This window comes from Microtus pennsylvanicus, chromosome 2, assembly GCF_037038515.1.
Source record: "Microtus pennsylvanicus isolate mMicPen1 chromosome 2, mMicPen1.hap1, whole genome shotgun sequence".
Lineage (NCBI taxonomy): Eukaryota > Metazoa > Chordata > Mammalia > Rodentia > Cricetidae > Microtus > Microtus pennsylvanicus.
Window position 1 is genome coordinate 71,336,432 of NC_134580.1, and position 12,792 is coordinate 71,349,223.

At 44.7% G+C, this 12,792-nt stretch overlaps 1 protein-coding gene across 1 annotated transcript in view; it reads right to left on the minus strand.

The window, feature by feature from the left end:
* Positions 1-12,127, minus strand: part of Alkbh3 (alkB homolog 3, alpha-ketoglutarate dependent dioxygenase) — a 35,834-nt gene extending 23,707 nt beyond the window's left edge. The window contains 7 exon segments of the mRNA XM_075961499.1: positions 2,155-2,243; positions 3,770-3,873; positions 5,569-5,616; positions 7,984-8,018; positions 9,485-9,582; positions 9,877-10,002; positions 11,709-12,127. Of these exon segments, the coding sequence (XP_075817614.1) occupies positions 2,155-2,243; positions 3,770-3,873; positions 5,569-5,616; positions 7,984-8,018; positions 9,485-9,582; positions 9,877-9,931 (429 nt within the window). The 5' untranslated portion in view covers positions 9,932-10,002; positions 11,709-12,127.
* Positions 12,128-12,792: the final 665 nt, after the last annotated feature.

Consider the following 12,792-nt stretch of genomic DNA (forward strand, 5'->3'; position numbering starts at 1 on the left):
GAATATCAGGATTTTGAGTTTGAACATCTTTAGCTAGAGAAATTTGAAGTCAGCCTATCTATCTAATGAGGCCTTGTCTCAAAATAAATGTATATATACTAAATACATTAGCAATAAACATACAAAATTCCATGATAGGATTATAATTTGAGACTCTTTTGTGTGCATGTGTTTGCACATGTATATGCTTAGAGACCAGAAGATAACGTCTAGTTGCATCCCGCAGGTGCAGTCCGGCTCTTTCTTATTTTGTCTGATGCAGGATCTTTCACTTGCCTGGAATTCACCAAGTAGGCTAGACTAAGTGGCCAGTGAACTTCTCAGCACTGGGATTCCAAACAGGGATTACTGTGTTCTTCCACCTGAGACTGGAAAGTGGGTCTCAACTCGGGTCCTCAGGGCTGTGCAGCAAGCACTTACTGGCTGAGCAATCTTCCTAGCTCTGTTCTGGCAATCTTAATGTCCAACAAGAGGCTTGCTTGAATAAATTAATGTAGTCAAAGACTATGAAATATTATACAGGCATTAAATCCATATAGAATATTTAAGACTTGTTAATGATATATAGTTAAGAGAAACAGATAATTTTTCATTTTTATTCATTTAAGGGGCTTTGGTTTGGTTTGGTTGGTTTATGTTTTGTGGTGCTAGGAACAAAACCCAGGGTCTTGTGCTGTTCAACCAAGCCACTTTTGTTTCTCCAGAGAAGGGTTTATTTCAAACCCAGAAGCCCTCTTACATCTTCCTAAGTGCTGAGACTACAATTTCAATAAGGGTGAGATGACAATTTCAATAAGGGTCAAAAAAGATAGTCAGTGAAAAAAATTCTTTTGAAAAATTGTTTTAAAAAAATGACTCTAAAGTAAAAGACAATATCCAGGAAGGACCGTGTGGCTTCTGTGTACTCTAAAAATGGTGGTTATTACGCCTAGGAACTGCCCCCAACAGACATACAGCAATGTTGACCAAAAAGAAAGCTGACTGAAAGACAAGCTGGAACACAATGAAGAAGGGCTTCCCCACAGCCTGTTTAGCTCCCAGCTTTGCCACTGTGGTCATGGACAAGCAGGTGACGAAGTGGGGCAGCTTCTGTTGCCCAGGTCTCCAAGTCTACTCAGAGAGAGGAGTTTCCCACCTTCTGCAGTCACAGCCTGCAGCCTGCCCCAGGGAAGAGCCCCCATGGCAGTTTCCCACCTTCTGCAGTCACAGCCTGCAGCCTGCTCCAGGGAAGAGCCCCATGGCAGTTTCCCACCTTCTGCAGTCACAGCCTGCAGCCTGCTCCAGGGAAGAGCCCCATGGCAGCAGCCACCGCCTCTGCGCAGCCACACTGTGCTCACGTGTACCGGGGACGTCAGCACACAGGACTTTTGAGCTTACAAGTTGCTAGGGCTCTAAAACATGTCACACTTCTGTGTGTCCAAATGAATAAGCAAAACTCCACTTCTTCAAAGTCTCTTTCAGTAAAGCTGAACATTTTTGCCGAAGGCAAGAGTCCAAGAACTGAACTGGGAGCGCTTTCTTGGGCCTCGACTCTAGCCTTTGACAAGCTTATTTATAGACCAAAATATCTTTGTCTACTGACATGGATTTTTTTTTTTTATGAGATAGGGCTTTAGTGTGTTGTTAAGGCTGGCCTTGAACTTATGATCACTCTGCCTTAGCTTCCTGAGTTGTAGGACTGCAGGCATGTTAGTACCATGACTGCCTAGCTATCATGGAAAGCTTCAAAAACAAAAGGAGCACTAGAAACAAGGCCAAACAGCAGTAAGCTGGAAGTCTGGAAACTGTACCCACAGAATATAAATATAAATTTAACAAACCCCAGATTTTTTTTCACAAGTAACAACAGAGCTGAGAAATGGAAAGGTGCCCTACCCTCACTGGCCAGCTGTAGGGATGTGCTGCACAGCAAAACACGGCAGTGTTCACACAGGAGGGGCGGGAGAGGCAGCTCATCCCCGACCCTGCACTCAGTCCCAATTCCTCCCGTCCTCTGAGCTCACTTACAACCAGGAGCGCAGAGGACGAGAAGCGGGCGGTTTCTGAGCCAGAGCACTTTCTGAAGCAGGAGCTGTCATATGCTTCTCTGAGCGATGACTCTACTACTCAACACTTAGACCAGAAAACCACACCAGTGACATCATTTCAACATACGTGAGGATTTGGCTCCATAGTGATTCTTGAGTAAGTGTAAGGAAGCTCTCCATACCATGCTGTAAGTCTTGGTTGCGGATAAGTTATATCTAAGAAAGAAAATACAGGGCTCTTGAGATGGATGCCGTGGTAAGGTGTGCCCACACTGGAGGAGAAGTGTGAGGAACACAAGGAAGAGGAAGACTGACCCAGTCCCTTCCTCAGGATATGGGAGGTGGCTAGCGGACGCTGGAAGGGCTACACAGGAAAGACATGCTGGCAGGGACAGCCTGGGCAACAGCTCTGGGGAGGGAAAGTGTATGATCTGTTTGTTTCAGTCACAGAAAAAAAAAATCTCAAAAAGCAGAATATGGAGCCTGAGCCATGTGAAATGGATTTGTAGTAATAATCCGCTTGAAAAGCAAGAGAACCTAGTCATCTATATATGTCACGGCAACACTGTACATGTCCTTCTGATCTAAAACAGTGGAAGCAACTGTAACACAACCTGCTTTTGTCACACGTGGATGCTATCTAAACTGTTTTAGAGAAGTCAGGGGCTACCATCTCTCCCCAACAGACATCGGTCACAACAACAAGATTAACACAGGACTGAGGACATGCAGCTCAGTAGTAGAACTTTCTAAACCTCTAAGACTGCGTAAAGCCTTGCATTTGAACCCAGAATTGCTAAAAAAAAGGAGTTGGGGGAGCCAGTGTTCATTAAAGGACACACACACACACACACACACGTAGGCATTCTGTTAAGCAAGTATCATGCATCATTTTATTTAATTAACATGAATCTTATAATTTATGTACTATTAGATAAATTTTAAAGATAAGAAAACCTAGAATTACAGAGCCTCTGAACTGTAATTTGCTCAAAATTAACAATTACTTGGAAAGCTAAAGCAAGCACCCAAAGCCACACTGTGAAAACTCCTAGAGTAAGGAAGGCTTCCTTAAAAAGGCTCCTATTCTGACACCTGTGTTTAAAAAAAAAAAAAAATGAAGCCAGTTCACATGCACTTTGTCTCTTTCTTCACAAGCAATTCAAACTGGCTCCAAGTCCTAGGGAAGGAGCTTATGTCAGAGCACAGACGCCTCCTAGTGGCCATGTGAGGTAGCACAGGCATTGCAGGAGCAGGGAGAGCAACAGTAAGGGGCAGATCAGAGTAAGGTAATCAATGGTGCTGCATCTTCACAAGCTCAGGAGAGGGGACATTGAAACTGAAGGAGACTGGCTGACTCCAGTGAAAGGAATGAGAAAACACAAAGTCAGTAAGTAGGACTTCAGTAAAATGTGTGCCAAATGGATTAGCAAAAAGAAAGCTCTGGAAACTTCTATAAAGAAGGAACAAGCACCATCAGAATAGAGAAGCAGTTAAAGCGAAAGGGAGGGCATGTCAGGCTTTCTTGGCTCTCTGAGCTCTTGCCTCTCTCTTGTCCACTCTCCCTGACCTCTGGGTCTCTGCTGGGCATGACTTCTGCCCGGCACACTAATTCCTGTCTGTCCCTTAGGGAGTCTTGGCTTTTATCCTGTTTGAGACCAGCTATGTTAAGCCGATGCGGGGAACTGCAAACATTTGAACGGGGACTGTGCAGCAGCAGCTGTGCCCAGAGGCCTGCTTACCCTCTTTGATGCCCATCCTCTGTTTCCAGGGGACATCCTGACAAAGGCGCTCCAGTATCCAGTCAGCTTCCTTCAAGTCCACGAAGCCAGGATATAAACACACCCTTAATGCAGAGAGAGCGGTCATTAGCGGAACTACACAGAAAAGGCGGACTGAATACTGGCAGAGTTGACTAGACTTTCACTTTAAAGGGCAGATGGAGCTATTTTCCTTCCATATGATCTTCACATAAAATAACACACTCCATTTATGGCACCACTGAAGACACACGGCCGTAAGAGGCACACGAGGCTTTCTAGAGTTCTGCTTCAAACAGTGTTCAAGATACCTTTCTGCCCCGGAGAGAGGAGACAGAGAGTACTAGCATGGCTCTGTTTGGAAACATTGGACAGGCACTTAATGTCCCTCAGTTTCCAAAAGTGTAACCTAAAGATGACATCCATTTCATAAGGTCACTATGAAGAGGAACTAGTAAAACGTAGAGGTCAAAAACTATTTTTTAAAACTATATCCATTAGAAGACAGAGACTACCATGGCTATCAAAACAAACATACCCAAATGAGGTTTCCTTTTACTAAATACATTCTCATCCTGTTACAGATTCAGCTGAAAAAGTCATTTTGTATCTCTTCCCTAAGAAAAGCCTAGAAGTGCACTCTCCTGCAGTCTTGACAGCAGCAAGCCCTCAGAAGGTGCATGTGAGTTAGAAGACCCAGAGACCATCTAAAACTACCTAGTTAACACAAGACCTGGCTGACCAGGACAACACAGCTGGTCTCGCATCCTGGCTGGGAAAGTCTTGCTTCATAGGGCAGTGTCTCGGATAGATGGCTGGTTTGCTTTGTTGTTACTGTTTTTGTTTCTTGTCAACCAGACACAATCAAGGGCCATTCGGGAAGAAAGAATCCCAACTGAGGACTTGCTTCCGTCAGACTGGCCAATAGGTGAGTCTTGACTGACGATTGGGGTGGGAAGGCCCAGCTTACTGTGGGCAATACCATCCCTGGTCAGATGGTCCTGGGGTGGCTAAGACAACAGATTAACCCAGGAAGAGCAAGTCAGTAAGCAGCATTTCTCCATGGCCTCTGCTTCTGTTCCTGCCCGACTTCTGTGACCCGGGAGTTGAAAGGTGGAGCCATCCCTTTCCTTCCCACATTGCACTCAGGAATCGTATTTATCACAGCAATAAAAAACAAAGATTGGGAGACTCCAAAAGGGGTTTAAACAGTAGCCACACCAGCCAGTTTTACAGGGTGCTCTATATCCAGAAGAGGATCCTGTTAAGCAACTTTCATTTGTCATTTCTGATGTAATTGTTAATCTCATTGGTTTATGGTGATAGTTAATATACTGTGCATTAAAATATTTTTAAATAGTGACTACATGTAACATATGTATAACTTTACCTTCTTATATATATTTAATATATATTTAACTTTACCTTCAATTCACCTTAATGTGGCAATGTAACACTATATAATGAATATATACATAGTTCATGAAGTGCAGCAATAAATAATAAAGCACTCACTAAAGACTGGAGCCAGCTCTGGCACTAAGCTACTGTGAGTGGCGAGGGTGGAGGAAAAGGACTGTCTCTCTGGGCTTGGCTTCCTCGTGAGACTGTGGTCACAACAGTTGCTCTAACAGTCAGAAGCTGTGAAAATGTTCTGATGCTAGAAAGAGTTTGTAAAAAGGAAGTATTACCCGAGTCTTGTTCCTTAATAAGGGGAGGACAATTTCAAGAGCCTATAACTCAGTGACAGCTGCAGTCACCACCAATGAGGAGTCACCTACCTCGACACACCTGTGGGTGACAGGCTGATTTCATGCACTCCCTCCCTGCTAAAGAAGCAGAGGAAAAGCACGTGTCAGTGTGAGGCAATGGAATCCACCCTGTTTGTGCCCTCCCACAGCCCTGACTCGTTAGGATTGGTTACCTTTAGAGAACACTAGGAGGGGGGCATAATCTCCACCCTCCTCCTCAACTGCTAGACAAGGGGCAAAACGGTGGCACATCATTAATGGTACTGGGAACAGAACCCCGATGGGATCAGGCCATGGGGACAAAAGCGGGAGATAATAACCTCTGACTCTACCCCTCTAGGTTTCACGCATGATTTAGGCTGATAGGATCCAAGAACCAATGGAGAGTTTAGAATGAGGACTACAGCCCAGGGGGCAAGTGCACACACCTCAACACCTAGAGCATCTGTTACTTTCAAGGACAAATGTCTAGTGAGTTCTTCCTCTGGGTAGAACTCCTTCAGTGTCCCCATCACTGCATTCATGGTCCTTGAGACCTAGACCTCTCTTCTGACGACTCCCACAGAGCCACCATCCTCAGCAGCAACCGCTTGCATTCCTTTACTACAGCACTATAGGAGTTTCCAGCCCATGTTTCTGTACGCAGGAATACTTCCCTACCGGCCAGCAGCCCCTATCCAACTCACCTCCCAGTCTGGTGCAAGGAAAGCTTCTCACTTCCCCTACAAAAATCTCACTGCACCTCACCTCTAAAACTTCCCTGACCATTAATTTGTGCAGTAACATGACCCATCTCACCCTGTGCCAGTATTAGATCTTATGTACAAAATTACAACTTGTTTAAATGTCTATTCTATTTGTTAGATGTGGGTCTTTTAAGGGGCAAAGAGTGGCTTATTCTCACACCTTACACACAGCGGATGGGTGATAAAAGCTTGCTGAATGCTGGGCAGAGGTGGCACATGCCTTTAAGTATTTGGGATGCAGAGGCAGACAGACACATCTCTGTAAGTTCAAGCCCAGCCTGGTGGGCAGAGCAAATCCCAGGACAGGATCCAAAGTTACAGAGAAACCCTGTCTCAAAAAATAAAAACCAAACCAAACAAACAAACAAAACTTGCTGAATTTAATCCAGTGTGGAAAGGTGTGAAACACAGACATACAGGTGCAAGTTTCATGGCAGAAAAGCAATAGAGCACACAGATCATTTACTACTTTAAAGGTTTTCCTATCACCTCTCTCAGGGGCCAGTGGTTCCTGACCTCTGCACTAGGCTCCTGGGCAGCTGACTGAGCACAGCTAGCATTTATTTCTCAAGGACCACATTCTACTATGGAAGTTGTCTAAATAGATTCCGAGGATATAAATACTGTGCTTTAATGAGATATACAGAACTGTATCTAGAAACTCTCTCACTCCAAACATGGAGCACATTTCTGGGAACTGGCAAACAAAGCCTAGGCGAGTTAACTTTGGACACAGCAAGGCTGAGCCCCGAACACCTAGGGAGAGATGCTGTGACATTTCCCTCAACTTTCAAACTTAACGACTGCATCCCTCCCTTTTAATCCCAACTGTAATGGTTTCGTGGCTTTGTTCTCTCTACCACCAAAGGAGGTGATACTGCATAGGTACCGTTCAAACAGTCAAAGACTAGTAGACCTAAGCCGGATTTAAGTGACTTTACTACTAGTCCTTAACATACAAAGAAGAAAATCAAATTCTAGAGAGATGGAAAGAACTCAGGACTAGTTATATAGCTAACTAGTTGCAAAGATGTGTCTAGATAATTACTGAAATTATGTTGATATTCGTGTGAGTTTCAAATTCTTGTAAAACCAGTCTACAAATATCTTTATAGCATAATAGACTGCTCATAGGCAAGAACATCCATCTAATGCTAATTGCTAACATAAAAGTATAGCTCATACTGATAGTTTATTTACATCAGGTGGAAAGTGAGAGGCAGGAGAAAAGAAGCCAATATATCTCACACCTGCTTTGGAAAACATTCCAGACACAAATGAATATAAGAGGAACATTTAACATTGATTAAATTGCTCAGCACCAAGCCCATGGTTTTAGTACATGGGATGCAGGGTCATCTAGTTCACAGCAGTTTTCATAAGGACTGCTAGCAAAAGGGCACTCAGGGCTTCCCAGCAAGCCAGGCTACAGTGACTCAGGACAATGTCTTTTCTGTACCCAGTCTACTCTTCCAGAAACCAATGAAACGGGGCCAGGAAATCAACCCCAGAGTTAGAATTGAATGTGCAGAGATCTTGCTGTGTTTTCTATACCATCGGTAAACCCAGGAAGTCTCCTCAAAAGATCAAGTTCAACGACTGAGGTAGACTATTCCTTCCAGCCATGTTCTTTTTAAAGGGAAAGTCATAGAGGGAAAGACCCTGGCTATGCACTTCACTGTGGGCAATGCTTACTTACTCAATCACTCTGGGTTCTGGGACTGTACGCACAACCTGCAAGGAAACAGGCAGATCTGAACTCGGGGATGGTTCCCAAGGGTCAAGAATAGCACATACCTCTCATTTCTAGCCAAAACAAGGCAGGTTTACACCCATCCTTTTTCCATCCCACCACCACTACCCCAACAAAGCATTGTTCCTGTAGTTCCTAGAACTATGTCACACTGGCCAGATGACCGAAAATGTGATACAATTAGAACTAGTCAACTTTCCCGTTAGCCAGACACTCTGCAGAAACCTTTTATTAATAAAAAAAAGACTTTTTTTTAAAGTAGAAGATACATTCTAAGAGGAGTTTTGATAATTATTATATCAGCAGTTCTCAATCTGTGAGCCATGACCTCTTTGGGAGCTGAATGACCCTTTCACAGGGGTCGCCTAAGATCATTGGAAAACACAGATATTTACATTACAATTCCTAACAGCAGCACAGTTATGAAGTAGCAATGAAATAAGAGTATGGTTGAGGCCACCACAACATGATGATTGTATTAAAGGGCTGCAGCATCAGGAAGGTTGAGAACCGCCCATCTATATGTTTGTTACTATACCAAGATCCCTAACTTTTAAACTGTATTTTTTCATTTTATTATTCTTTTAAGTGAAGGGGCTGAGGAGATGGCTACAAAAGCATGAGAGACTAAACTCAAATTCTCCACACCATGTAAATGCTGAGTGGGTGCAGAGGCTTATCTGCAATGCAGAGCTCGGGAGGTGGAGACAGGGAACTCCCAGGGCAGGCCCGCTCATTAGAACAGTCTGTATTCAGCTGAGACCCTGACTGGATATAATGTGGGGAGCAACTGAGGACAATACCTGATGTCAACCTCTGGCCTCTGCACACACGTCTATAGGCACATACACATGTGTACCCATACATATAAACATGCATTTGCATAACACACACATGAAAATAAAAAAAGAACTGGGAGTTACTTCAAGAGAGAGCACTTCCCTAGCATACATAAGACTCTGGGCCCGCCCTGCAACGCCTTTGTCCCCCCAAAACTGAGTCATCTATGTTTTTTACATTTATTTCCTATGGGGCTGGGGGCTAAAAAAATCAGGCATTTTGGTATAATCACTGAAATTTCAGAAGGATTTTCTGTAACAATTCTGAAGAGAACATCATTATAGAACTGTTAAAACTTAGCTAGATAATGCAAGCTCTTGTCACAGTATACCATGAAGCGGTAGCCATGGTACAGCTTCCCTGCCTCTCCCCCCATCAAAAAAGACAGAGGGTTTGGAGGGAAACATGGCCATGCAATGAGGACAGAATACAAAGAATCTTCAGGCAGATAAGAAAACCAAAATAGTTCACATTTCATTATTATTAGACTCCTTTTGTTCTGCTACTCTTAAGTACACCCATTCAGCCACCGCTGCGGCACTGGCTCCAGAAACCCAGCTTTTGTAAGCACATCTCTGTTACCACTGAAGGAGAAACAGCAGTTTACCAGCTGAGGCTCTTGGAACACAAACTCTCTGTCAGGCAGCTGCTTCCTCCGCCAGGCCTGCCCCGGTGTCTGGGGAAGATGGCTCCTACCAGTAGTAGCTGAAACAAGAGAGAAGGGCCTCAAACAAGAGCCGATAAACCTCCCTGAAGATGACTTATGACCCCAAAATGTAATTGGCAAGGCAACAACCAGGCTCCACCCACGCTGAAGGTACTGACTAAACAGGAGGAGCCAAGTTAATGCCCTTAGCTCACCATCGACCAGATCAGACAAATGCCAGGCATTTCTAAAGAAAACTGTGAACAACCAGAGTGGGCGTTCATTACAGAGCAAAGGGTAAAAACAGGACGATGGCGGCTGTCCACACCCACACAGTCCCTGCAGGTTCTTGCCTGGCGGAGCAGCCCAGGCTCCCTGTACTCGGGCTCGCCGTCTTTTGTCATCCATACTGAACACAAAGCTTTCTGTTCTGAGATTTCAGAAGATTTCATTCCTGAGTCAAACCATGGGATGGTTACCTGTGTTCAAAAAGAAATGAGTGCTTTGTTAAAGACTGTGAGAGCCTGGCCTCCTAATGAGTAATTAAAGCCCTTTTGGTCAGAAGAGACAGCACAACAGCAGATAGAGCGCCTACATAAATCAACTGTCAGAAGCTGATTCACTTGGACTGCTGGCTATCACAGCACTTTCTCAGTAGGCAGTCAGTCTATCACACATAGACTGTGCTATTCATATTAGTCTCAAGAGCAGAACACGCCCCTTAACACGAATATTGAAAAACAGGCCAAGTCAGGTGTGGCGGTGCTTGCTTTTAGTCCCAACTCTCAGGAGCCAGAGGCAGGAGATCTATGTGAATTCAAAGGCCAGCCTGCTCTACAGAGTTCCAGGACAGTTAGGGCTACCCAGAGAAACCCTGCTTCAAAAAGCGGGAAAAAAGAAAACGTCAAGACCCAGCTTCCTCATGCATTACTGCTTACACTGGTTGTATGAGCGTCCCCAGAAGTTTTAAAAGTAGACATGACAGAGGAACCAGAAGGACTTTGGCCAAGTGTAAGAGAAGCACAAACAGGCAAATCCTACATGACCTCACACATAAAGACTGAAGAAAGCTGAGGCCCTAGGAGTAGAATGTGATTCCTTGTGACTAGGGAAGGGGGCTAAATGGGAAAAAGGACACTGTGGATCCAAAGTACAAAGATTCATTTGGACAAGGTGAGTTTTACTGATCTACTGCATGAATAATAACCATAAACACCAAATCCTGGGTATTTCATAGTTACAAAGAGTAGATTTTAAATATTTCTGTCACAAAATGGCATGTGAAGTAATAAATGTATTCATTTTGTGCTCTTTCTATATCACAAGCATGTATCAAAACGTCACAGTATCCCATAAATACATACAAGAATTTGTCCACTAAAATTAAATTTAAATTAAAATCTAAAATATTCATATCCCACTTTCAAAACTATGATTTAGGAAAGATTTCATTTCTATGCTTACAAGAAACAGAGAAAGGTAAGATGCTAATATATATGGGGAGCAGAGGTTTAGTGACTTACAAAGTCACTCAGAGAAATCAATACCGACTAAAAGTTCAGCTTTTATCAAGGCTCAGCCTTAAGCTAATCAAATCCCGTACATTTTCGCCCACTAATTATACCCTGTGGCAAATACAGAATACAGGAGGGTCAGGACACATGTTCTGAATTTATGAGCCACTTCTTTATGGGTCTAGGAAAGCTTCAAGTTCCCAAAGAGAACACAGTTATATTAACGCTCAGCCTACAGATCCCCAAGCCCCATCTCCTAGACCTTCTGATCCACAAGAGTAGATCTGGGTTCGGGGCTCCATGCTTATAAATCTCCTTAGGTGATAAGAAGTATGGTTTACCAGCACACTCCTGTAATCTCAGCATCCAGGAAGCCTGAGTTAAATACTGAGAGCCTGTCTCATCAACAACAACCTATATCAGGTAGAGACACGAAGAGCCTGTCAGCTGCCCCAAGGCGTTAATGAAACGATCAAATCCAACTCTCCAGCAGAGCGAGATGTGCGAAGGAAGCCCTCATCTCTGAGGTCTTAAAGGCATAAGACGAGGGTTAGCGGGGGTCCCCAAAGGCCTCTGACCAGAGCACCTTGCTGCTCATTCACACAGGAGCGATGTCATTCGTCTAGGGCAACTGCTGAAAATCAAAATTCTCAGAGCCGTCTGAGACTTACTCAGTCTGTGGAGTCCCTGCCACCCTGGCACCCAAAGCTTGAAACCCGTAAGAAGAACAAGGGCTCTGGCGGTAGCGGGAACTTGCTTTGAATGCAGATCTGTCCCACCTGCAAACACCGCGCCAATTGACGTTACCGTCTGAGCCCCAGCCACTCCTTCACAAGCAAGAGCTGAAGCCAGCACCGCCCTCGGGGTTGGGGTAAAGAACAGCGGGGAACAGCCTGCTGATGTGACGGGGAAGCTGGGCTCCTTTCCCTAATTCAGACCGACTCCCTTCCAGCCGGTGGCCTACGAGCAGTCCTCACACGCGCCGCAAGCCAGGGCTGGGCGCGCGGGACCGAGCCGGCTGAGCTCGCGGAAACTTCCCAGCTTTCCCGACGCTGGGGAACCTTCAGCGTGAGGTACCAGCTCCTGTAACGCCCAACCACAGGCCGCGCTGTCACCTACTTCCTCTTACGTTAAACATTGCCGCCGCTTCCGGTGTGTACCCCGGAGTCCGGGTCACCCCGTATTCCTGGTGCCTAGAGGGCCGGGTGGAGATGCTGAAGGGAACCAGATTAGAATTGTGGACAGGCGCGGGGGTTTAAGACGGCCAATGTGAGGAGGAGGTAGAAATGAAAATGAGTCTCCAAGGCCTATATCCCCAAGACGGAAGCTCCCGAAACTAGTGCTGGCATCTTTGGTTTGTTGTGGAAAGAGCAACCATAGTATTCCGGAACTTGGTGGACGGACCCGGGAGTTGGAAGGACTCGGATCATAGTGTGTTCAGCCATAGAATTCCCAAGTGCTCCATTTCCTTTTTAAATGATCATAGTTCCTGTTAGTGGGATTAAATAAGATCAAAATATCTAGAACACTATATAAATTTAATTATTCAAGATGGCTCAACGTGTCTCCTCACGCATCCGACCTCTTGAGAAGCATCTTTAAAGTTAAGCCCTTGTATCTTACAACGTAACAGTACTAATTGTAGCACTGAATTAAATATTTTCTGAAAGGTATTCTCTAAAATTTAGCCAAGCATGATCATTGCCACAATCTTTGAAATAAGCCTGATACCTTAAGAGTAGCAATAATGACCTT